Consider the following 26,974-nt stretch of genomic DNA (forward strand, 5'->3'; position numbering starts at 1 on the left):
ATGTGCAGTCTGTGGTTACATGCAGAAGGCATTGCATCGTTTATTTCGTTTCCTTTGATCTAATTTCATCGTCTCTCTAGTGACCAGAAGCTACGTCCATCAGCTGACCAGCTGCTGAAGCATTCATTCATCCCCACAAATGTGACGTGAAAGAGGAAACGTGCACCGCGATCAGACAGGACGGTTTTCAAATTACAAGATTTCACTGAGTTTGATTTATTCAAGTCAAAACATCAAATGGTCTTTTGTGACCCTGTGAGAGCTTACTATCTATTCAGCACTATAGCATTAGTGCCAATGATGGGCAGGATGAAAAAGAAAAACCATAGTTATGAGAAGCACTTTTGTATACAGCGATATGATCTATAAAATGTGAACGTAGGATTTTTCCTTCTTCATACATGTGCCATTTAGTTTTTATGGTATTTTCAGTTCTAATAAAAAGAAAATGCATCATCTATACTTCAGTCCAACCATCATTTTTCAGTGACCCCCATACCTTTATATTGGATCATAAAGAATTCAGCATTTATCTGTGTTTAAATATCGTGCCGTGTCTCCTCAAATTTAACTACAAATCAGTACAGTACAACGTTTTTATTTTGCATGAAAAGACAAAGACCACCAGGACTTATTCTGTGTCAGGGTAGTGGCAACATTAAAGTTTATTTGGAATTTTGAAATGAAAAATGGAAAAAAAGGATGTGAAGAGTAGCTTATGTTCTACAACTGCAGTAATCCTGTGTGCCCGAATGCAAATCCCCAATCAGGGTACAATATAGCCTCAGCCTAATTTGTATTTTGCACACGCTTAACATAAAACAAGTAACCCAGTCAGAAACAGAGAAGATTGGGTCATATCAAGACTCTACAACGGAAGAGTGTTTAATGTATTAAAGTGATAATAAAGCCGTGTCCAGACACGGACAGGGCTGCTGCAAACATAATAAAACCAACTGAATAAAAGAAAGTCAGTGATACAAAAAAAAACTATGAAGCACGTCTACATTGCAGATATTTGAGGTCACCTACAAATCAGGCAGGTCAATCTGCCTGTGGCCAATTATTCACAGCTAAATGAAAGCGAGCCAACAAGTGTTTCATCCTGAACAGTAACCTGTGAATCAGTGACTGAACAATGGGCATTTCCTTTTTTTATCTAAAAGGGCTACAACTTTATGAAATGTCTGATGCAGTTAAAATAAAAAGGGTTACGTAAACTTTAATAGCACAACTACTATCCTTGCCAGCTTTATTTTTTTCCTTGTTGAGGCACAACCTTTGGCATCCAGCTTCAAGTCTACTTAAGAGGTCCAAAAAAAAATTATTTTTTTGGTACAAATTGCATCGCTCTTATGTGATAAGTAGGTGTCGGATGTGCCAGTTGCTGAGGGAATCAAGTAATATTCTCTGATGGAAACCTACAGTACATCACTGTCTTATAGCAAGGCTGTAAGAAGCACTGGAATGCTTCGATCATTTACCCGATGATACCCACTCCACTGATCAACAAAATAAAACTCTTTTATAGGTATTACAATAATCTTGTTATACTTACAAGCAGCTCCTAACCTGAGTAGTCATGGTATAGCTTTTTTTTTCTTTAAACATACAAAAACGTATGTACATTTATCTCCATTTTTGTAAACAGCAAGTTAGCGCTCTCCTTCCAAATCCCTTTGATTGAAACATGCAAATCATACGCACAGTACTTAAGTATAAAAAGAAACCAAGACAAGAAAGTAATTTAGGAGATGAATTTTAAACACCTAAAAAATTGCATCCATCAACAGTACTAAATGGAATATCAGCAAACTGAAGGCATCTCCACCTGGCCACCATCTTCCTCCATAAAAACCACAGAAATGTGATTCAATGAAAATAAATTCTTTAAAAAAAAAAAAAAAAAAAGAGGAAGAAAATAAGGAAAGTGCACCTTCCTTGCTTTTTATAGAACTTGTAATACTTGTGTTTTCTCATATGGAGATCTGACATGTAGGGAAAGAACTTCTCCCCCTGACGGAAACAAGCTTTCCCAAACACACAACCACCTTTTACACGTTCCTAGACCCATTTGAGGAGGAAGAATAACAAAGCAACAATTCAACACAATAACAGAAAGAGGACTGAGCACCAAAGCCCAGAGATGTGACAGTCAGGAAGCATAATTTTTCATCTTTCACATCTCAGAAGCTGAGAAGTCCAACAATACTCTTTTTTTTTGCAGATAACTTTCTGCCTTTCAATAAAGGGTTTATCATCACAGAGGTTTTTTTTCTAGGGCACTTAACAAAGAGGTGAGCATAGTCTTTAAAGTTTGAACTGTGTGTAGTTTGTTGCCATTTTCATGTGCTGGCCATGGTTGCAGAGGGGTGGACTCAGTGTCTCTGCTCTCCCACTTCATGTGGCGATTCACTAGGAGGAGGGTACTGCTGAGAGGTCCGCAGCCCACCTGAGTGTGACAGGAGGGGAGGAGGAGAAACGAGAATAAGGAGGAGGAGGAGGAGAAGGGTGGGGTGGAGGCAGGGAGGGAAGGAGGTTAGCCATAGAGCTGCAAGCCAGATGAGACACACTGCAGTACAGGAGAGGAGCAAGGAGGGAAAGAGGGGGAAGAAAAAGATGAAGTACCTGCAGCACTAGAGCCACCCTTGGAGATTTTGCTCACTTTGGAGCTAGCAGTGAAGGATGAGGCCGAAGGGTGGTGGTTGTGGCTGGGCTCTGGATATGCCCTCTTGCGTGATGAAGAGGTGGGCCCAGGAGGCCCATGTGTTGTTCCTTCCATGCTGATGAGTCCAGGAGGACCTCGCAGCAGGCCTATCCCAACGCCTGAGCCCTCTGTAGCTCCGCGGCCGTTGCCACTGTGTGTGGGGGCGTGACTGTGTTTATGGTGGCGATGGGGGTTGTGCTCTGCCCCACGATGTTTCTCTTTGCTCACCATCGGGCTGGAATGTTTACTTTTGTTGTTGTTAGTGCCCATGCTTTCATCTGATGAGCTGTGACGCTCAGAGGACGACACTTTAATCTTCATTTTAAGCTCATCTTTGCTCATCTGTTGACTGCTTTTATCCAGCTGGGAACCACTGCTGGACCCCGGCACAGCTAAGCGAACCTTAAGCGAGCTTTTGTCCCGTTTGTCACTGTGATGGCGTCTATCCTGGCCCGAAGATGAGGAGGGCACTTTCATTTTCATTGGGGAAGCTGTGGCGCTGCCACCACTGCCATGGACTGTTTGTTTTCTGTTGTCTCCTTGGCTCATCATGGATGGTGCATAGCTAGAAGAGGAGGACAACAAATCCCCCCTTACATCACAGTCCATTACTCCACCATGCTGTTCCTGCCTACGTTTCTGCCCGGAGGCAGCCAGCTCTGCAGCATGTTTCTCTCTGTATTTATCCAGTGACAGCTTCTGAGCCGGAGACGGCTGAGCTGGTGGAGGGTAAGCAGACTGAGGTGCTAGTTGATGCTTAGCAGCTCCACTCGCACCAGCTCCCTTTTGTTCTTGTTTGACTGGGTTGAAATCTATTTTTTCAGTCTTGTATAACATTGGGTGCTGAAGCAAAGAGGAAGTAGAAGTTTGCAAAGATTCTGGGATAGGGATGCTGAGCGATTCCTGTTTTATACAGGTGGTAGAGTATCCTTGCTGGCTCTGGTTGCCCTGGGGCCATTCACTGTGGCTACCTGGATTGTATGTGGCGGCTATGGAGTCTAGAGCCAGAGCTGCTCCACCGGACTGGCTGAGCATGGGCATAGTAAAGGTAGTGCCTGCTTTGGAAAACCCTGGGTTGGAAGAAGGAACGCCAGGAAGTGAGGCATCAGCTTGGTCCTGGGCCAGTGAAGGTCCAGGAAATGAGTTGTCAGTCATCTGGGCGTTTTCAGTCTTAGGCTTTTTGGCAGCTTGCGTTGCCTGCAGGACAGAAAATAAGGCTGGTATGACTTTGGTTTTTGTAGCTGTAAGATGATGGCAAATGTAACCCACGTCAACTACGCACTGCCACATGACCTACGTCAGCTGATATGAGGTCCCTCTCCTGATTTGCTGCATAAGATAAGACCTGGGTGTGGAGGAAAACTTTTCGGCTTCTGCTGTGGCTATAAGCATGAACGGCGTCGAAAATGGCGTGGGAAACACGGCTCTTTCCTTCTCTCAAATGAACCATAAAAATTGTAGTAATTCAGCAATAAGTGTCTCGAACCTTTGGCGATAGCAATGGCAGCTGGTCAGTTGTTTCTAATTTGCATTATTCTTTATACTTTGCTTTGAGAACGTTTGTTTCCGTACACTCTAGCTTATTTAATCACTTAAACATGCTCTTTTTGAAACAGTGTACACTTAATTGATTATTCTTACTTGTTGGCTTAAATTCGGCTGTGCCGTCTGTTAGACAACTGCCTTTTTTCATGCCGTTTCAGTATTTCTTTGTTGCAAACTAGCTGAACATAGCCTGAAGTGTACAGATAAAGCTATGAACCTAAAACAATGAGCAATTTAAGTAAACTACTCTACTTTTGTGAAAATGTGTCATAATGTAATGTTCAGAGTCACATTATTGCATGGAACAGTGGAATCATAGATGTGTTTACCAGTAAACTGAATTTAAATTGAAATGCTAATGGACTTGGCCCTACAGGTCCTGAATGTTCAAGCAGTGAAATTAACGTAAGCAGATTTATTTATTTTGTGGTTGTACTTATTTTGTTCCACTTCCCCTCAGGTCTTCAGCAGCTACGTGATTTTCGCCTACATTGTTCTCTTATCAAACTTTTTGTCTCAAGTCTCATCATTCACACCATCTGGGCTCCATAAATAACCTTTCCTGCTGCGCATCAGTCAGTTATCTCTACTCAAACTAGCCCTTTAATAACTTACACAAACTGGCAGTAATGCTCAATGTGGCAAGATTTCGGCTACAGTTCTCTAACAGCACCTACATGAGGTATTTGCAATTTAAAAACCTGCTGCCAGTACTGCAAAAATAAAATATAAATACATTTATGGCTAACAAACAGGGCAGTAAATCCAGCCTACCCTCCAGTTGCGTATCCTCTTTAGTCGGCTGGGCGTTTTCTCCAGAATCTGCAGAAACTCATGGGTTAACTCTGAAAACGCAGGATATGCATGTTGTTAAAAAAAATTTTGATGTCACTTTTAAAGCCGTTAGTTCTATAAACTTGTCCTTGGTTAAGTATGCCTACAAAAGAACCAAGAAAAGGACTTCAAGCAAATTGCAAGAGATTACTCTGAATTAAAGGTAAAATTCTGTCTCACCATCAAGCAGCTCCAGAGTGACAGCGTTGTCCACATATTCCCACCAGTGTTTCCCATCAGTAGAAACCGGGATCTCCCAGTTGGACCACTTGCACGCCAGATGGATGCACACACAGGCAATCACTGTGGGCTTGTACTGGAGGCAGAAGGTAGTGAGGTGCAGACTGCACGTTGTGTGATGGTAAAGGCACGCGAGTCAGTTGATTCAGTGCAAGTGTGGTCCGGATTAGTCCCACATGTGGACAAAGGAGAAAAACAAGAAGGGGCCAACAGCTTTAATATAATGTTGGAACAGGTTCCAAGACTCATTGTTTTCTAATAGTGTTCATGTTAAATGGATTTTATAAAGTAAAAGATTTAATACAAGCACAGCTGTATGGTTGCAGGTATGATAAGGAGATAATTCTAATCGAGTCTAAAAGTAACAAACATGTATCATAAAAATGTAATAAATCAATTCAACAAACAAATGTAAATATCAAGAACAACAAAAAGGTAGTGAAGTAGGGAATGACTCCACTCATAGTATCATAGTCATGTCTTTGCAAAACACAAGGATCATGAGGCCACCCGTGCAACAAAGACATCATCATACAGTTATCTGACAAGGGTACCTTCCTACAGCACCTCCTGCCCCCCCTTCTCTATCTGAACTGTGTTTAAATTGCTTAATCAGGTGGCTCAACATCAAGGCAATGAAGGCATACAACTTAACAGCCCTGTTGTATAGGTATGATTGTACTGAATGAAGTTTAAAACCCTAATTAAATACGTATAACTGCAGTTCAGTTTGACATGTATCTGTAAAACTCAACTGCAAACATGAGAATACTACGGTGGCCCCGAGTTTAAATGTACTGAAACGTAAGTAAATGCCAGCAAATAGGAAAATGTTGCGAAGGCACACAAAGCACAACGGAAGTTGAACAAACAAAATCTAACTCGCGTAATGTGATGGACCAGCTGCAGAGGTGACAGAAACCAGAAGATATGAAGCACAGAGACACACTAAGAGGAAGCAGAGGGTTTATCAGTGTTAGAGGGAGAAAAAGAGTCAACGTAATGTGTGTATTTAAATAATACTGTGGCCGTTTACTGTTAGGACTGTCACTTATGCAGCTGGTCCATCAAGTTATTGTGTTCCAAAAATCACTTTTCCTGTGTTTTTGAATTTTTGTGCCATTGTGCGCTGCGTGGTTTTGCACAGGTTCGACCTGTAAGGGTCACTGCAGAATACAGACTAACTACTATTACCAGTTAAACACTGACAGCTAAGATGTATGAAAAACAAAGGTTAGGTTCTTAATTATTGGGGGGGTTCGCTTTTTTTGTAGGAGCTATCATTGGACATTTTAAGTGTACTGAGGCCACGATTTAGATCTCTGCACAACATCTCACTGCTAATGGGACCTTAATCCATAATCAAAAAGCCTAAAGGAAGACAGTCGACTTCATAGTTATATTTAACAACATTTTAATTATTAATGCCGTAGTAGGGAGAAAAACAGCTTTCAATAACTTCTGCATCAGTACATTTTAAACACTGCAAAGAGTACAATGCCTGGAATCTGTCTAAATGTTGTGATGATGACAGTTATCAAAGCCAATTCTTTATATGCTCGCTCTCTATATAAATGTATATTTAATCAATTTGACTGAAAACAAATCTAATGTAATCCTTATTACTGAGTCAAAATAAATTTGAGTTACAAGTTTTCTACATTTGAAGTTCCAACACATCTCCACCACTCACACTCAGCATCCAGACACTGTAAACTGAAGTTTCAGAAGACAAAAAGACATTGGGAACAATTTCCTCTACCTCCTACATTAAAAGAAACCCGTTAAGGACCCGGTTTTTCACCTCAGAAACATGGCATGTCCTTTTGCCCTTACATTCAAAAAACAAAAACCACACGCACACTAAATGATTTGATGAAATTAGTTGTGCATCATATTTGGGTTTTTCCATAGCAGAGGTAAAGTTGTGCCAAGCCATGCAGTAAATGGTACAACTGTTTTTCCACTGCACCACACAGCAATAATAGTCATTTCCTTGAACCACTGATAAAGATCAATAATTCAGCGATAAACACATTCCATTTGCTGCAACTTATCTGCTTTTCATGGAAGAGAGCAGTTTACCACTGAAGAGCTTTCCAAAAAAAAAAAAAAAAAGCATCCTGCAACAGCTAAGGTTTGGTTTTCAATTGAAGAAAACGAGTTCAACTATTGTTATTGGGGCGATCGTGACTCGAGAGTTGGCAGTTCATCTTGTAATCGGAAGGTTGCCGGTTCAAGCCCCGGCTCGGACAGTCTCGGTCGTTGTGTCCTTGTGCAAGACACTTCACCCATTGCCTACTGGTGGTGGTCAGAGGGCCCGGTGGCGCCAGTGTCCGGCAGCCTTGCCTCTGTCAGTGCGCCCCAGGGCAGCTGTGGCTACAATGTAGCTGCCATCAGCAGTGTGTGAATGTGTGTGTGAATGGGTGAATGACTAAATGTAGTGTAAAGCGTTTTGGGGTCCTTAGGGACTAAGTAAAGCGCTATACAAATACAGGCCAATTACGAGCAGCTAATAACTAGTAAAATGAAACGCTAACAACACAGGAGTCAAACTAAAGGCTCTTTTCCATTAGTACCTACTTGGATCGAATCGCCACGGCCTTCCATTAGTTCATAGTACCAGGTACTAAAGTAGTGCCTGCTAGGCCGAGTTCCAAGCTATCTGAGCAGGTACTAAATTGTGACGTCGTCAGACTGCATGGCACAGATTGGCTGGTCAGTGGCGGCACTTGAGTCATGAGAGCGCCTCGTTCACAAAAATCAAAACCAACCTTTTTTGAAACCTGGCAACGAAGGAAACGGCCACCAAACAAAACCCAAACAAAACAACAACAACAACAGATCCTATACTGGAACCCAGTCGATCTGTGTTGAGCCAATCCGAGTAGGTACTAATGGAAAAGGGCCTTAAACTCCAAACCAGAAGGGTGAGAAAACCGGCATTCAAGTAGCAAAAACTTCAGTTCCTCAAATGGCCCCTTAAACTTGGCGCTCTCTGCATGACATGTGTCACCTCTCGGACAAACTGTCAACACCAGCGCTGGTATAGGAGAAGAAATCAAAAGCAGAAGCAAAGAGATCATCTCCCTCTGCACTCTGAATCAGAGTTTCTGTGTGGATACATATCAAGTTTTGGCAAAAACCAATATGATCCTATGCTCCCGATTCACTTCCACAGTAGAGAAGCAGGGCTTTAACTGGGTGACTAAAAAGAGCTCGAGCCAAAGTGAAACTAGAAAAACATTTTTCACAGCACCGTCACAGTTATATGACAAAATCTGCTGAAGACCTAATTTAGTTATTAAAGTTGTTTCAAATTTAATTGAAAAGTCTACTTTGGCAACTCTTGTGCTCTCTTCCTACCATTGCAATATAAAGCAGCATTATTTATGTAACCTGTCATAAATGACAGCAGCTCACTGGAAAAGAAAGATGGAAAACGTCCTTCATTTTATCTGCACTAAATGTTGCTGCCTGCAAGCTGCAATAACCGCTAAACATGATCTCTTTCTCTAAATTGTCATAAACATCAGTATCGCAAATTATGGTGATATATTGTTGAGGCTGTGTCACTCACTCCTATCCTGCTGTAGGGCTGTAGTGGAAATGCATGTCAGGATTGCTTGACTTAGCATGGTGTGGCTCAAGTGGACCAACCTGGGCTAATGGTAAAACCCTGATTTTTTTGCAGGTCCTTAATGGGTTATAATTAGCTTTTTCTTAAGCTTAAATCAACTTTGAACTAGAAGTGCATTTAATGACAAGCAAACATTACAAAGGCTGAAGATATCTAAAGAGATGATACATTTTGAACAGATTCATATAAAAAACAACATTTTAAGAATTAATCTGCGGTACTTACCGAAGGCCCTCTATGAGAAATGTTTACATCTGTGAAATCTTTAGCTGCTATTCAGGCTACCAAAGTGTCTTTCTTTTAGAATTATGCACTTTTTCGCAACCGAACAAACGTGTGGGTTTCAAGCGCACCACTACACTTCACATTTTGCATTCAACCCATCTGTGCCAACACGTGGTCCCTTGTACAATACACCGCACTGCAACTGGGGCCGGTAACGCTACAAGCCACCACGTCCCGCTACCTTGGAAGAAGGGAGGGGAGCTGAGGGGAGGAGGCAAGCGTCCCAACAACCACCAGCGCAAGTAGGGCCGGTTGGACACTGAAAGGGTACCCTGCATTACAGGAAGCTATGGTGTGCAGTCAAAGTGCAACAAAGAGGGGCAGGATAACAACCTGTTGGTAGCCATGAAATAGGAAGTCTGTGCCAGATCCTTGCTTGCTGAAAGAGAGGGGAAAAAGACAGAAGGAAAGGAAAAATCAATTTTTCTGCAAACCAAAATTATTTTATCATTAATATGAGGACAGAATGTCAAGTTTAGCATTTAAGCAGATTTCCAACGCACTAATTAAGGCAAGACCGAGACTGGATAAAAACTGAGCTAAGCTAGTCCAACATTTTGGAAACTTAAAAGCTGTGGTACCTCTTCTGAATAGAGAAATGTTAATCTCAAAAAAGGGCTTATAGCCAATTAAAGCCACTACCAAGGTAATACAACAGGGCAACAGGGAAGGTAAAGCCGTGTTTGTAACCGGACATGGACTGTAAATTTGTCCTTAGTCTACGCCACAAAAACAAACAAATTTAATACTGCCCCTTATAGACTATTGTCTAGTAAACAGTGAAATTAACATTTTGTTCATTTTGAATTGAATTCATAAACAAGTGTGATTTATATGTCATGTGCACAAAGTAGAATGGTAGCAATACATTCCTGGATGACAGAAAATATTAACGTTTTGGTAGTTTTTTTTCCTGCACAGAAGAATTTTTGGCAACCTAAATATAGTCCTTTTGTTAAGGGTTTCACTAAGTCAAGTATAATAGGAATAAATGTTTGTCAAACGATCACAAATGCCATGATGCAGCATATATCATTATGAAATAGGGTGCAGGCTAATTCTGAGACAGGAAAATAACTATGTGTGATCTGAAATTGAAAAATATAATTTCAGCTCATAATTATGTCTTATTTTAAGAATATTCCAAACTCAGAACACTCAAATGCACAGCTCTGAGTGGTGATTTCTCTCTCTTTGCTCTCATCTGCTCTGCAAAGGCTGCATGGACTCTGGGTTACAGTTTAATCAGGCAGACAAATCATGCATGAGGGCCAACACAAAATCCACCAATACTGGAGCAATTTATTAATAACAAAGGCAGCTCCCATTTCTAATCAAACAAAAGTTTTAGACAATCATTAATTTGTATGAAGGAAATTTAAAGCTACCAGGTTGGTTCTTTTAGGACTGTAGCTGCCGGTAATCTAGCCTGGCAGTATTAAGATGGACAAGGTTTTTTTAAAAGCACACATTCTCTTGATTTTATTAGAAACAAAGATAAATCTGAAAACAGTTTCTAGCTGAATTTTTGCAGCTCTTGGTTTATTAAAGGTTACAGTTATATTCTAGTTATATGAAATAGTAATATCTCAAAACTAATTTCATCTCAGTCTTGCTTTAATAAGTGTTGGCTGTTTACGCTATGTCAAAAACAATGTGAAGGAAAAAACACAGGGTTAAGTGTTTTCACGTAAGCATTAAATCAGCAAGGTTTTCTTCCCCCTCCCCACCCACATCTGAGGTGGGATAAACAAGAGCAGAGGGCACAAAGAGCAAAGAAGGAAGCCTCTACCTCGCACTAGCTGGGTACATTTCACCACATCAGTGTGTGGGTGATCAATAGTTATTTCAAAGCCTGGAACAGAATACATGACAGGTGAGTTCAACACAGACATAGCTGGGAGGTGACATGTCATTTTGTGATTAAAAAAAAAAAAGGTAAAAAAGCAAGGGAATTTACAATCAATTAATATTAGTACACATCTGTGTACTGTTGTTAAAAGTAGATTTTGGAGCTTAATAATGAATTTGGGTACATTTGAAGTGAGACTTAATTGACTTGTATAAACAGATTTTCCACGATTGAAATAGGAGAGCACAAACTGTTCTAGTCAAACCAGAGATGCATCAATCCAATACTGGGATTGGTATCTGTCCAACTGTGACTCAAAAAGCTGGCGAAATATCAAGGCTAATGACCCAATCTACACCCGATCTATTTGACTCCATCTCGTTCTGTCTCACAGACGTGTGATGTAGAAGCCAGAAGGATGATTGTTCTGGGGCACTTGTGGGGAAGCTTTTATGTAATGTACAGTATTTGCAGTTATATAACACTTCTCTAGTCTAGGAACAAAAGGAGAAACAAGCATGACTGTAACATAGAGCTATGTGCATTTTGAGCTCAAATAGCGCTATAGCAAATAAATGACAGAAATAACACTAATAAATCTATTTACCCACAATAAATAATGAAATGTTTTGTGTAAGTTTTCATGTAACATTTTACTAATCACTGCAGATCCACGAAATGTAATTTATCTAGGGTACTCCTTTCTTAGCTCTTGTTTTTCATATAATCTAAGAAAGTGATGTTTAAGATTAATCTCATGTTGCCTAACATTACATTAAAAACAAACGAAAAACTATCCCAAGTCTCTTCTTGGTGAAGAATACATAGTTCAACACTGGTATAAAATCCCTACAAAGTATCAGCAGATACACTTTAGGTATCACAAATGGGAAAAGTTGGATCGGTGCATCCCTCGTTTCAACATAGAATTTTGCAATTAGATGGAGAAAAAAATAAAAATAAAAATCAGTGCCACATTTGTAACTAGCATTAGCAAAAAGAGAATGACATGTCACCTTTACATGATTCACTGAAAACATGTATGTGAAAACAACCATATGCAAATAAAACATTTCAGTCAGCAGGCTGTGATAAACAAATTCATCAGTAATCAATAGCACTACTCCCTTACTTATAATTAACCAATGATATTGACAGACAAACCGCTCTCAAGTCATCCACTCCAGTCACCACTACTCACCCAGGGTCTGCAGCACTATGGATTCAAGTATCACCAGCTCTTGAGCTTGCTGGAGGTATGCCTGAAGTTTGATAGACAGTCATTACAACACAACTGTAATGTGTCTATTAATCTAACCCCCTAACATCTGATTGCAAATGGCCAGAACTCCAAACAGAGAGGCTCATTACACTAGTACTGCAAGCCTTGATGGGTGTATTTGTTTTGTACAAACCAACTGCAGGCCAGTGCAGAATAATCAGAACCGTTTTACAGCGTAGGGAAATGCGGCCCAGCCGCTTTAACACAGGCAAACCATGACCACTGAGACAACTGGAAAGAATTTTTTTAAACAATACAATATGCACAGATGCCGATACTTACATTACTTTTTGTGTCTAGAGGCGGTTCTTGGGGATTTAGGCAAGCATGTGCAACTTTGATTACATGTTCGAGTTTCCGAGGTTGCTCTTCCACTTTTGCAGCCAAGAATAGGGTGGTTGGAGAGATTATCTATATAAAAAATTAAAAATGTAAGTATATCTGTCAAATCTACTCAACAGGTGGCTGGTTGTAAACAAGAGAGCTAGCTATATTACTACTTACATTCCTATGGAATTTGCTGAAAGAATGGTGCATATAAAATCTATGCATGTAAACGATTGCTGTGTTTATTGTTAATTGAGAGCTGAAGGGAGAGTCAAGGAAATATTAAGCTTAAGGTCAGAGCAAAACAAATGCTCTTACATTTATGTCAACATACACAGTCTTAACCAGCTGAAGGAGCCGATATACGTCAACTTTCTCAACAAAAACGGCAATTTGACAGTTTATAGAGTCACGATTCGCATCTTATTAGCTTTAAATAATGGCCTAAATAACGAAAATCACTGAGTGTAGAGAGAAATCTAAAGTTTGTATTTATGTCGGTACAGTGACATTAACATAAACCAGAAGAGGAAAAATAATGGATTTAAGAAAAAACACTTACTACAGACCAAACTATGAAAATATAACGTTATCCAGTAAATAAATGATTTTTTGTGAAGCGGTGTATTTCTGTGGGCCAATCAAAGCTGCAAATTAGCTTCAAGGCCTTCAACACGCGAACTATTAGCTGGGGAAATAACTAGCATGCTACATTAGCGCGAAGCCAAAGGGAAAACAATTAAGAGTGAAAGGCATTACTGTACTTAAAGGTAAACAACTTAATAAGCTAAAATATTTTTCAAGAACATAACAAAACAAAGCACACCAACTGAAAAGTACCGCGTCAAGCTCCCGAACCTCAAAAGCGGTTCAAAATCAGCTAACGGGCATAGCTAACGGTTAGTTAGCGCCATGTCTCCGTCCAGCCTGCCGGAGGAGGAGATGTTTACAAAGGATACACGTTGAGTCTTTGACCCATATCTTGGATCAGATTTGCCGCTTGCTGTCGGTAGGAGAGTTCTCGATCTGCGTCTACTCCACTTCGGCGAGACGGCGTGTTTTCGAGCTGTTCCCGGGTGAAAAACCATTTCGACGAAGACCCCCGGCACGCCGCCATTACTCTCCAACGTTTGCTTGGGCATCAAGAAAGAGGATATGACGTCAGTGTCGCACAGGAAACGCAACTTTTCCGACTTGTGTGCCCGGTTTTTAAATAAATGAAGACTGCTTTATTGCAAAGGTTATATTGTCACATGCACGATAGAAATAAATATAATGCTTTACAGTTTTACAGTATTACACAGTATAATGAAACTTTTATTTTCCCAGCCTCCCTTCCCACAAAACAATTATATAAATGCAAAAAAAAAAAAAAAAGATCAAAGAAATGGACAAAAGAAAGTGCAAGTAATAAATAGAAACAGTGAAATGAGTTCAAAAAAATGTCTAAGCTTGAAAGCCTTAGTTGTCCCTTCCAATGCGCAAGTCTAGAAACAGATCTTAATTAGTGTAATAACGGATAATGGTTTGACCTGACAAAAAGCCAGGAAGCCTAGTTGTAGTTGTTATAAATTTCATTGGCAGACACAAGATTTGAGAGGCAAGGCTTGAATGGTTTGAACTTGTGCAGAGGAGTGATTGTGGATATATTAAAGGATGTTGAATGTGGAGCTGCCAGGCAGGAGGAAAAGAGGAAAACCACAGAAGATGCTGTTGGTTCTTATAAAGCACTTTTCTGCTCTGTTGGATAAAGACCTTTATCAAACATGCCTCATTCACCCAAGCAATTTTGTTTTCTATGCTATGTACATTCTATCAAACATTCACACCCATACAAGAGCATCTTGGGGTTAGTATCTTGCCCAAGCATATTTGGCATCCAGGGATCAAACCACCAACCTTCCAGTTAGTAGATGACGTGCTCTACCTCCTGAGCTAAAGAATAGGCTTGTGGATGTAGTGAAAAAGGACACGTGGAGGGTTGTTGTGGCAGAAGAGGATGCAAGGGATACCAGATGAAGGCAGATAAAATACTTTGGCCACTGCGGCAAACCTTAAACAGACTAGCCAAAAGAAGAAGGAGTCAACAGTAGCAGTCGGTGAGTGTATGTCTTGTTCAGGAGTCTGATTGCTTGTGGAAGAATATTTTGGGGTTTTTTAGTCCTGAATTTCAGACTCTTTTAACTTCTGCTCAAGAGAAGAAGCATAAACAGACTGTGTTATGGGTGTGTATTGTCCTTAATGTTGTTGTGGGTTCTCCTAACAACCCTTGTGGCTTAGCTGTCCTGTGCTGATGAGAAAGCTGCTCCAGTGATATATTGGAGCTTTTGAACAGTCCAGCGTCCATACCACACTGTGACTGAGGACCTGAAGACACTCTAACACTAACTGTATCTGTAGAAGCTGCTGAGGATTGTAGTCGACATGCCAAATGTCCTCCGTCATCTCAAGTCTTTCCTCAAGTCTTTCCTCAAGTACAGTCTTTGTTGTGTTTTCTTGAGTAACCTCTAGGTGTTGTGAGATCAGGTGAGATCCTCACTGATGTGTTTCCAAATAAATTAAAGGTTTTCAACCTCTCTACCTGGGTACACCAATGTATATTGGAGTTATATTGAGGTCTTATCATGGCCTGTTGCTCCTAAAGTCAAAAAAGATGCTTTAAAACTACATTGTAATTTACATTTATTAATGTTTAAAGACTGCTAATGATTTAAAATTGAAGTTATTACATTTATCTTTTATTCCTCAGAGGCCGGAACCACTGATCGCCTACAATAATCTCCGCTTTGGATGGCTAGATGTCCTACTTTTTATGGAACTAAACAGGATTTTATCTCTCGTCCCTTTGTCTCACACACCTGGACAGTGTCCCACATTTCATAAAAATGAACATGTCAGGAATGTGTGGCTCACAAACTACTGATATGCTCATCTATGAATGGCTCATTGATGAGATCCAGAAAAATGAAGAGACAGAAAGCAGTTAAAATAACAGTCCTTCTGAGAGAAAGGGGAAATACAAAGAGACACAAAGACCATTGAGCCATAAGAACAAACTTGAGCTTCCATTGAAGTAAAATTGTATTTATACAGCACTTCTTAAAATGAGAACAGCCACAAATTGCTTTAGATTCAGTAAGAAACAATCAATATTATAACAATGACCCAAGATGCATATAAGCAAGCAAAATGAACATAAAACACATAGCAAGACCCAAATATCGTCACAATCACTTAGTTTTCTGACAGGTATGCAGAATCATAAGAAGGCCCTGATCTGTGGCCCTAAAAACCTGGCTTGTAATGTAGGATGTGAAGCAATTCAATCATGTAAGTGGGGGCTTCACCCTCTAAGGCTGTAAGAGTAAAACGCAAACATTATAAATGAAATCTAAGCATGACAGGTAGCTGTTGCAAAACTTTAACAGCAGACTGTACTGTAATTTTGAGAAGTGGTCTTTCACGATAGTTCTCCAGACCTTTGAAGGTTTTCAAAGTTTTTCTTTGGACATTGGTTGCTTGTTCTGTCCTCGGTCCAGTCGTTGTACCTGACCATTTGTACCATTGTATCTACCCAAAGAGATGAACCAGTGTCGTGTCCACACATAACAACAAAAAACTATTTTTAAATTGTATCTTTAGGCACTTTTGTACTTGCAGCTTTTTACAAAAACACACAATTTGTTCCCACTTTAGTTGAAGCTGTGCTAAAAAGGAAACAATAACACAGTTTGACAGAGATGGAATGATATTTTTGTATCAACAAGTTGATTCCCAAAGAGTTATTAGCTGCAGTGCAATGCAGTGTGTCCTTATAAACAATGAGGAAACTGGACAAGTAACGAACAAAAGAAGTCGCAGGCCAAAAACCCCTATCTGTATTATGTCCAGTGTTGGGCAAGTTACTTTGAAAAAGTAATTAATTATAGTTACTAGTTACTTCTTCAAAAAAAGTAACTGGCTTAGTAACTCAGTTACAAGATTCTAAAAGTAATTAATTACTTGAAAAGTAACTATTGCGTTACTTTAAAAAATAAAGTTTAACCCTCTGGGGTCCAGGGTATAATTGGCCATTTTTAACTACTTTTGATTTTCCCTCCACATTTTACCTTTAAAAACTATTTACTTTGCCTTGTTTGGTATCATTCTTTTCAGCACAACCTCGCGTGTCTGAATTTACAGTTCTGTTTTCATTTTGACATACTGTATTAACACAATTGACCTAAAATCAGACAAAAACATAAAATCAGAGTAGAAAAAGTTATATTTTTTACTGTAACAACCACAAACATGTTTAATGAATCATATTTCATAACTTTAAATGCAAATATAAATTGTCAATTTTAAAGTCCTATGCACAAGTTTTGCAAACAACAAAGTTATTTGCAGCCATTTACCTTTTACCCTTTTTTAAATAACCATTTCAAACTATTTACAGAACAATCAGCTGTTCTGCATTCAATAAGATGCCACACAAATTATTCGTGCCACTCCAAATATTTCTGTCCACTATAAAGGAGAACATCACAGCCTGATACCTGCAGGTCTGACAGCAGCAAGTGTATTGTTGTTCTGACACACAACACAAAACTATCCACAACACTACACACTAACTACACAAGACAACACCTAACTACACACTCCAAACACACTAAACGTCACAAATCTCTCACATCTCAAAACTCGCTCTCTCTCTTTTTCTGCTGTCTTTATCTCTCTCTCTCTCTCTCTCTCTCTCTCTCTCTCTCTCTCTCTCTCTCGCCGTCACGCCTAAAACTTCCCCCTCTTCCTAAACAACCAAATGTCATGTTGCCATATAATTTTTTGATTGGTTGACATTTCACCAAAATGTTTCACCAAAACGAACGGGCTGTTTTTTGTTTTGTTTTGTTTTTTTTAATTTTTTGCTCATAAGCAGAGAGTGCTCGCTGCGCTGTCCTTAGATAGTAAACGTGACAAAACTATTGAGGAAAAAACGCAGCGTATATATTGTTTATCATGACTCTTTTACGTGGCCTATCAGCACAATTTAAAAACTGGTATATATCACCTTGTTGCTTTGTCATCTTGAAGTGGTCATGTGATTGGCTTACCACGACTTTATTCTTCCTTAGTCAAACAGCAGCACTCATATGATTGTTTTGCCCCTTAGCTCCAGGTGTTGCGCCAAAAAGTGATGGTCGGACAGAAAGTGATTGCTGCCCGCAGGAGATTACTTACAGCTACTTCCGTGCAACTGATATAAGATGCGGTAAGCTGAGGACAGCTTCAACCATCTGTTTGTTGAAAAATAGTAACGCGACCGCACTGCATTTTCCTGTTAGTAACGGTAACGGTGTTCTAACGATAGGAATAGTAATTAGTTAGATTACTCGTAACTGAAAAAAGTAACGCCGTTATTCCCATCACTGATTATGTCCATGTCAGCAAAGACCCGAGAGATGCATCTGTCCAAAGCTATTTTACTATAAGAAAGAGGAAAACTGCTTCAAAACAAGTGAGGAAGAAGCAAAGCAGCAGAGCGGCCTAGTGCATCATATTAAAAATTTTATTTAGAGCCTACTGAAACAATTCAACTTCAAACAGATGGAAAAACTTGTTACATTTGCAACATTAAAATTACTAAACCGTAATTACTCTAAAATTTGTGCAGGACTAACTTTAGAGTGATAACATTACATCTTTACATTCTGAAATTAGCAACATCAGCTGTCTCTTCTATGAGTACAGTGCTTACCTTCTGATAATAAACATGAGTAACAATGTTCCATAATTAGAATCTTTAAAAAAAAAATCATTCAAACACAAATATTTGCAAAAAGAAATCCTTTGTACTTAATGACCATTGGTGGTATTTCAGTATCATGTTACATAAAAAGCTCCCGTTTCAGTCCTAAGAATTCTAGTGCGTTTCCAGCAAGCAGTTTATCCTGTAACACAAAAGAGAGAGTCATTATTTTGAAGATATTAAAAAAAATCTGTCATTAAAATCTACAAAAAAACTGTAATGCCAAGTATATCGTATTTGATACATGAGCTTTTGGGGGGCCTCTATATCATCAGTGTGATTTGTTTTTTAAATCTAAAGAAAAATACACACATACACAAATTAAAACACATATATTTGTTAAATTTGTTTTAGGGTTTTCTTTGGTTTTGTTTTCTTTGTTAAGTGTTCAATAAACGTGGTTCAGGATTTACATGATGTACAATGGCTGGCTTTCCTTTCTTTCCATGTGTGGTAGAGTCCACCGTGATGACAAACCCTTTCTTCTGTGCTGCTTAAGTAAACGAGAGGAAAATAACGCTACCTTTAGTGTATCATCAAACACATCCATCGACTCGATGAGTGATCCTGGCTGTAGCTCACCAAGTGGGAATGGATAATCTGTTCCCAGCATCACTTTATCCTGGAACAGGAAAATGTGAACTTAGCACATGAAGATTTGGTGAAAGCAGGAATAACTCCATCCTGAACTGTGAGAGTGTATGTGTTTCCACACATACACTCTCACAGTCCACATTCTCTGTGTTTAGTCAGTACTCTTCAGTGTGTTTTGAATCTATCCTCTCTCGCCACCAAAGAGGCGTGACTCGTGGAATGAATGAATGAATGTTGGACACCAGCTCACTTTTCCAATAACGTCAATGAGCAGCTTCAGGGAGGCGGGATCGTGAACCAGGGAGTCGGTGTAAAAAGAACCGAGGTATTTCCGTGGACTGACATCGTTGTCAGCTGCACAAAGGTCAGGGCGGACTTTGTGGCCGTGTTCAATTCTGCCAACAGTGAATGGGAAAGAGCCACCTGGATACACGTGAACACAGGCACTAAACGTCAAATATCAACACACAGGAGCTTATTTCATCTTAAAGGATGAAATAAGCAAGGATGGCTGCCTTTATATACTGCTGTGATATTATTAGTAAACTAAATGATAAGCATGGTGTTATCTTTTCATACCTCCATGAGCAAAGCAGACTTTCAGTTTTGGAAATCTCTCAAAGATTCCACCAAATATCATCGAGCAAATGGCCACGGTTGTCTCAGATGGCATACCTAAGGAAAGAAAAACATTTAAAAACATATAAACATTTATATTTTTCCATCACAATGCACTAAATAGCACATGAAAGCTGGCTTGTTTTAATATTAGTGTTGTTTTTAGTTGGCTGGACCAGATGTAATGGTCAGTATGTTCTGTTCCCACTCCAGTATCCTCCTCACCCACTAGCCAGGGTAGCCAATACTTTGCCATCCTCCCATCTGTCTGCATGTCCCATGGGTGGACAAATATGGAACAGCCCAGCTCCTCTGCTTCCTGTAGTGTTTATCAGAATAAGAAATGAATAAGAAATTAGGCCATAATTATAAAGAAAAAATATTGGAACCAATGTAGGCATAATTAAAAAACACTATCACAATAACCCCATGTTATCATGCAAGTGTGTAAAGTCTTACAGCATAGAAGGGATAGAGTTCAGAGGCATTGAGGTCCCAGTTGTTGATATGTGACCCAATCTGGACCCCAGGGAAGCCTAGCTCCTTCACACAGCGCCTCATCTCCATCACAGCTAAATCAGGGGCCTGCATGGGCAGCGTGCCCAGGCCCACAAACCTCTTGGGGTGGCTACGCACTGTCTTAGCCAAGTCGTCATTCAAAAGGACACAGAGATCGAGTGTGTCGTGAGGCTTAGCCTGCAATCAAAACACACGATGAATATACACAAATATATCTGAAGACTTCTCGATTGAAGAAGATCATTAAGCAGCTTGTAGTATTGCAAAGTTTAGTGGTTATCTGACACACAGTAGACACCACTTTGTCAAACAGCTTTTGACCAAATCTGCTGAGACTGGCTGTGCATTTACCCAATAACTGAACATCACAGGAACGGTCGAAAGGGCCTGCAGCGTGACACCTGCAGGCCGTGAAAAGAAATGCTGCTTTTAGTCACTGATTAAAGGATGAAACTACCAAACTTTGTGTCATTTGTGTCCGTGCATGTACCGTATTTATCCATGTCCTTTATGCGAGCATTTGGATCCCAGCAGTTTTCCTGTATTACCCGGAAAACCTTCCCATCCTTCATCATCTTTGCTTCACCCTAAAACACAACATTAAGATCACTATCAGCTCTAGTTTCTTTTAATATCTTTGGATTGTCTTTGGACAGATTTTCTTTGTGTCATTGGTCAGTTACAACCTTACTTTTGAAAAGCTGGGATGCTGTGAGACTTGCAAATAACAGACTGCAATGATCCCAGAAACATAAAATATGTGCATCTTAGACAGGAAGACTTTCTCAGAAGTCTACAAGTAGAATAATGTTCCTCAACAATAAATTCCATTGACTTAAATATTTAATCATCTTTAGTGCAAAAATATCAGCAGGATTCAGAGAATCTGGACAAAACTAAAAAATCAGTGCTAATGTCACTGATGCACTGCATTAAAAACAGGGGCGATTCTTTCATGGAAATCAATGCATGTGATTTGGGCTTAGGAACACTTCTAGCCACTGTGTCATCCACAAATGCAAGTTAAAGCTCTATGATACAAAGAAGAAGCCATATGTGAACATCAGCCAAAAAGGTCTTGTCCTCATTCATTTAATATAGACTGAGACAATATGGAAAACTGTTCTGTGGTTGGATTAGTTTAAATTTGAAATTCCTTTCGGAAAAAATGGCCTTTTCCTCTTCTGGAGTAATAAGGAGAGGGACCATCCAGCTGGTTTTCAACACCCACTTAAAGCACCTGCATCTCTGATGGTACAGGGGTGCATTCGTTCCTGTGGCAGTGGCAGCTTACACATCTGGAAAGATACCATCAATACTGAAAGCTATATACAGGTTTTAGGTGAACATATATATCCTCCTATTGATATGACGTCTTTAATCTGGAAAGTCGCTGCATATGTCAGCATGACAACGCCAAACTGCATACTGTGTCTATTCCAACAGCATGGCTTTGTAGTAGAAGAGTCCTGAACTGCCCTACCTGCAGTCCAGACCTTCACCAGCTGAAAATATTTTGCACATGAAATCAAAATCTAAAAAGAAGACCCAGCTAGAACCCTCCACCAGACAAGAATGGGACAACACTCCTCTTCCAAAAGTCCAGCGGCTCCCAGACATTTACGGACCAAATAAAGACGGGACACTGGACAGTGGAAAAGATGGCCCCGTCTCCCGCTTTCTTAACATTTTTGAGATGTGTTGCTGCCATCAAATTCAAAATGAATGGTATGTGTTCCTAGTTTAACCAGTTGATATCAGCTGTAAATCAAATATGGGTTTATGAGATTTTCAAATCACTGCGTTCTGTTTTTATATACATTTCATGCTGTGGCCCAGCTTTTTTGAAATTAGGTTTGTGTTAGGTTAGGTTTTAAAGCACATGTTGAAACTTTTACATTTGCTAACAAAACTGAGCCACATGATGGCAGCAGACAGTTGATATTACTGCAAATGTTCTGGGTGAATCCAAAGGCCTGGACTCCTCTAAGATGTTTAGTACGAAGCACACAAACACAAGTTCATTGCTTATCCAAGTTTAGGCATTAATTCTGAAGAATAGACTGTTCATTGTCAAGTATACTTTGCTGTTACTAAAATGCTCAGCCCATGTTTGGGGCTAAAAGTTGCCAAGCAGCTCTGTATCGGGCTGCGTTACGGCTGTTTGAACCGAATCACTTGACTGATGCTGTGTCACCTCGCTGAGTTCTGCAGCTGCTCACATAGCCAGGACCAGCCTGGCAGGTCTGCGGGGTGGGTGCAGCCGCCAGCTGGGATGAATCTGCTGTGTGTTCAACAAAGTAGTTCAGTGCATAAGTGCCCCTGCACCTGCACCCTGTCTGTAGCTGCATAGGAAAGCAGAGAAAATAGTGACTTACCTTGCAGTGATGGTGAAGCTGGACAAACCCATCATAGCCGTACCTCTGAAACACATAAAAAATACAGGTTTTACAAACCCAGAGTTTAAAAACATCACATATAAATATCAGCCATATATTTGATTGCATATTTGTTGTTTCATTCTGATAGAAAATGTTGATTTTGTTATCCCATCTGTGAGGGTTTGGTCATCATCCTACAGGACTGGCCACTCCAGTGCCCTGAATAGCTAAAAGATATTGCCTTTTGAGCATGCTGACACTTTTTGCATACAAATGAAGCTGCAGATGAGCTACGTGAGCAATACAGCAGAAAAGCCCCTTTTCATATCCATGCAGATCAGCTGTACTGTGTACTTGGATAATGCCACTGAGGAGCTTCTGTTTTTCCAGTTGCAAGATGGGATTTACACCCATGTTTGATGTGTGGATCTGTGGCCTCAAGAAGCTGTTTCAGTAAAAGGTTGCTTTAAATAAAATGTCATCGTGCCAGTTTAACTGTGGACTTGATCTCAAGTTCAAATAATGTTGTGCTTAGGGCCCTTTAACCAACTCCAGCCAACGTAAATTTTTAAATATCAGATTCTTTGCAAAAGATTCTTCAGTTTTCAGTTTTCAGTTTTATTTGTCATATGCAAGTTAGCACAGGGTCAACATTGCAATGAAATGTGTTTGACGAGCAGCAGTCACTCAGCATATAGCAGCATCTTATAGACATGATGTTTCATAGAGGAAGACATATTTGCAATAAAACATATGGTGTAGAGAATGCCACATGATTTAATGATTTGCCTTGTATTAAGTTTTTTTTTATGTAGGAGATCTTGCGGGAAGACTCAGGCTTTAGCTCATGTCTTCTGTTCAGCTTTAAATGTGGGAAATGATTAGCCAGGCAGTGACAGAGACATAAGGGCAGGAACAGATAAACCAAGTCCAAGGTCTATTGATTAAAGTTTAACCATCCATAGAGGACAGATTTATGCAGTGGACTTTTAATCTCCCTGCTGACAAGCCAGCTGAAAAGTCTATATATTTAACGTTAGTAGCATTTAATAGCCCCAGTTCAAGCTCCATCTGCCAGGGAAGTGACACAAAGATGTTTTTCTCAAACCCACTGACCCACTTCAGGTGAGATCTCATCTACAGACTGTAGCTCCGTGACATTAAAAGTCAAATCATCTTGTCTGTGACAGTTCCTACCTGCTTCAGGTCGGGCCACTCCTTTGGTAAAATATGATTGTGAATATCAACCTTCATCCTTTTGATTATTATTCACGTAAAACGTAAAGGTCTGCTGGCCGAGGTATCCTGGGAAAAACTGTGGGCACATTCACTCCCCACCCTCAGCCTGAAACCAATGACCGACAGGTGAATGTCTGCTGCTGGGACATTTATTGCCCAATCTTTAAAACAAACAGAAAACCAGAGCAGAGGCTGTAAACCTGCTCCTGTAACTGTCTGCCTTCGTTACACTGAGCCTGAATTCTGCACTCATGTCTTTAATTGATTATTTTGGTTTCACATCATGGCTGCAGCTTATTTCTGTGGCTAGCCTGCACAGTTTGAAATGTACTGAAACGACCTTCATTAGCTAACTTTATTTAATTGCTTGCACATATCGCTGCTCGAGGATGTCACCTGGTGGCTGATTAAGGTTGGTCAACCTGCCAGGGTTCAAGATCCAAAACTGGTTATTGTCAATATGCAAGCATATCGAATTTAGGGCAATAATCCCTCACATGATGCAAAAACCTTTAATAACATAAACATACTGGCACAAATATAAGTAGAAAACGCAATGGTTAAATACAATTTACTAACGTGCATTAAGGCCATCTGTGGCAGCAGGGTAATGTTAAGTTGCTCGGTAGCTTATTGAATGCCTGTGTAAAGGTCTGGGCTTTGGGCTACGGGTCTCCTGTGCGTATAAATCACAGCAAACTCAAAGAGAAAGTGTAAAAATGCTTGGCTAACTCGGGACAGATGTCACTGGATGTACTGATTCTGAATTAAGAGCTGAATTATGGGCGGAGGAGAGAAAGAGGAAGGGGAGGAGGGGGAAAACTTGAAGGTACCGCCTTCTTGATTCACAGCAGATCTCTGCAATTTATCGCTTTGTCGCATCTAACCCTAAACTGTGTCTAAGTGGCTCAGCCAGCAGGGTGTTTGCACTGATCCTACAGTGCTCACTTCTCTCAGAGGGAGTTGCTTCGCTGCTGATGCTACGAAGATAAATCCGTTATCTCCCATCTTGTCTTATCGCCATCTCTTCTCTCTCCCCTCTGCGCAACTGAGTCGACACCGGTGGCATATTGGACGCGCTGGATGGCTGCTGCACTTATCGAACCGGTGTGAATCTTTTATCCATCATCATCATCTTCCTCTGAGACCGAAAGCAAAACACCCGCAGTAAGAATGACAGACCAGGTGACTCAAGAGTCCTACCCCGTCCCAGACCCGACTGTTGTGGATCCCTGCCCGGCAACGGTGCGGAACGGCCAGTGCGCCCCGGATGGCTTCACCAACCACAATCACCAGCAAGCCAAAACCCCCACGGAGCCTGAGTCATTCACCGTGGGCCAGGAGATGAAAATCACAGACACGGTGGAGGGAGAAGGTAACTTGACACACCTATGGCAGGTTTGGGGATGCATTGTGAAAGTTATGGATGCTCATGTGCGTGTGTGCGTGTGTGTGTGTGTGCCCTGTGGGGATGGGATGGTTATTTTTACTCATGTGAGATATTTTTAGTCTGCTCCCTGAATAATAAATGACAACCATTCATCAGCAGGATTCATACCAGACCAAATGATCAAATTCAAAGTGAAGTTTAAAGCTTTAAAATCACTTCAGCTCTTAGACTCATTCATTCATTCATTCGGAGACATTGTCCTACATTGCCTTTGGAAAAAGTTGCTTTTTTTTTTAAAGACATGCGACTAGAGGCTGGTTGTTTATATGTTTCACAAACCCTCCAGAGTGCCTTTGCATTTGCTTAATCACTCTAAAAACTCTTCAGATAATTAAAAAACAAAAAATAATCTTATTGCCTGCATTGTAATCGAGACTCCCATCAAATATAAAGAATGTTTATTGGATCTGCTGATTAAATACTGTTTCTCCCAGTAGTCTTGCAATGTGATCAAGCATGTCTGCAATAATAATGAACTGCTGAAATGTTCTGATGGATTAATTCTAAGAGCTGAAATCCATGTCTGGGATCACACTGAATGATGAGACAAGGCTGATACTCAAGCTTGGAATAGCTTTTAGGATACACGTCAGGTGGCAGAAGAACAAACTGGAACTACAGACACCTTTAACATTGTGTGTATTAAAAATATTATTTGTCGTCAGGTAAATTCACTTTTTTTTTGTAGAAAACTGACCAAAAAAGCTGAACAATCTTCCCAATGTCTTTGCCTCTAGGTTTTTTATGTTTATGGAAAGTTTAAGGTTTTGGTTAGAAGACTTTAGTTTTTAGTCATTGTTAAAAGGAACAGTGGCTTCCTGCAAAAGAACAGCAGTTTTCTGTGTCTAGTGTCATTGTTGTCAACCTTAACCTCCATCCTGTGCAGACTCGATGGCTGTGCAACCACATCATTGGACTGCTGTCCCTTTGATTATAACTGCAGCCATTAGGGGGCGCTGTTACAATGAACCCAAACAGCAGGTCCTAGATTCTTGCAAAAACGGACCATAAATTTGTGGGGATATTTACAATGCCGTGGTACCGCTCATGATAACAAACAAGGCGATATAAATCAAAGTAATTACTTTAGCAATATTAGCAATATTAAAAATCTGTAAGGAGAGAAAAAAGAGGACATTCATATAAAAAAAAACAAAGGAACGAGTGAAACAGATGCATGGTGGTTTAAGCACTGCTGCTGTACATCATGCACACACATTTCATTCAGTATTTTTCACTTTCACAGCCTCTCTTTCACCCCCCTCCCCCAGTCTTTTTGTTTTCACACTTCTGATTTGCATAAATGATAAATGTATCCTGTAATAATGCTGTCTATATATTTATCTTACTAATGAAGATATACACATGACACGGTGCACATATTGATGACAGATGATAGTAAGGCTTACAGCAGGGCTACAAAAGGTTAGGAGCAGTTTTGTCACACCCCTCTCAGGAGTATCTCTCTTGTATTTCCTCATGTATGTGTTCATATGGGAGATGTTTGAGCTGTGTGGCTGATGTTCATCATTTTTAGAAGAGAAAGGTGTGAAGGAGTTGAGCATTGTGAGAGAGACGTGCGCAAATGCGCACAAGCTTGTGTGTGAGTCAGAGTACGAGGAGATGTTGAGCACATGCCTCCTGTCTGATCCCCCAGCTGGAGATCATGTGAG

At 40.2% G+C, this 26,974-nt stretch overlaps 4 protein-coding genes across 6 annotated transcripts in view; 2 read left to right on the forward strand and 2 right to left on the reverse strand.

Annotated features, from left to right (window-relative positions):
- map3k19 (mitogen-activated protein kinase kinase kinase 19) overlaps positions 1–1,930 on the forward strand; it is a 19,108-nt gene extending 17,178 nt beyond the window's left edge. The window contains exon 17 of the mRNA XM_085135187.1: positions 81–1,930. Coding sequence (XP_084991313.1) covers positions 81–150 — 70 coding nt within the window. The 3' untranslated portion in view covers positions 151–1,930. The remainder of the gene's footprint in view (positions 1–80) is intronic.
- ccnt2a (cyclin T2a) lies at positions 1,163–13,878 on the reverse strand. Of its 3 annotated transcripts, XM_085135218.1 has the most exons (10): positions 13,672–13,878; positions 12,890–12,971; positions 12,668–12,796; positions 12,305–12,365; positions 11,044–11,106; positions 9,585–9,630; positions 5,267–5,430; positions 5,027–5,097; positions 2,629–3,904; positions 1,163–2,452 (listed from the first exon to the last, which is right to left on the reverse strand). In XM_085135218.1, the coding sequence occupies exons 1-10, from the start codon at positions 13,827–13,829 to the stop codon at positions 2,379–2,381; spliced, it is 2,124 nt and encodes a 707-aa protein (XP_084991344.1). In that variant the 5' UTR covers positions 13,830–13,878; the 3' UTR covers positions 1,163–2,378. The 3 variants fall into 3 exon arrangements, with proteins under 3 accessions (XP_084991344.1, XP_084991343.1, XP_084991345.1); XM_085135217.1 differs by having other exon boundaries at positions 1,163–3,904; XM_085135219.1 differs by lacking the exon at positions 11,044–11,106 and having other exon boundaries at positions 1,163–3,904.
- A 2,873-nt stretch (positions 13,879–16,751) lies between these two features.
- On the reverse strand, positions 16,752–23,971 carry acmsd (aminocarboxymuconate semialdehyde decarboxylase). The gene is made up of 10 exons (XM_085135232.1): positions 23,810–23,971; positions 22,610–22,654; positions 20,722–20,818; positions 20,583–20,632; positions 20,172–20,408; positions 19,938–20,031; positions 19,674–19,769; positions 19,345–19,517; positions 19,024–19,122; positions 16,752–18,642 (listed from the first exon to the last, which is right to left on the reverse strand). Exons 1-10 carry the CDS (start codon positions 23,864–23,866, stop codon positions 18,580–18,582), a joined length of 1,011 nt encoding a protein of 336 aa, XP_084991358.1. The 5' UTR covers positions 23,867–23,971; the 3' UTR covers positions 16,752–18,579.
- Positions 23,957–26,974, forward strand: part of tmem163a (transmembrane protein 163a) — a 66,630-nt gene continuing 63,612 nt past the window's right edge. Inside the window, exon 1 of the mRNA XM_085135233.1 lies at positions 23,957–25,226. Within this exon, the coding sequence (XP_084991359.1) occupies positions 25,025–25,226 (202 nt within the window). The 5' untranslated portion in view covers positions 23,957–25,024. The remainder of the gene's footprint in view (positions 25,227–26,974) is intronic.

This window comes from Neolamprologus multifasciatus, chromosome 16 (genome assembly GCF_963576455.1).
Source record: "Neolamprologus multifasciatus chromosome 16, fNeoMul1.2, whole genome shotgun sequence".
In the NCBI taxonomy this organism is placed as follows: Eukaryota; Metazoa; Chordata; class Actinopteri; order Cichliformes; family Cichlidae; genus Neolamprologus; species Neolamprologus multifasciatus.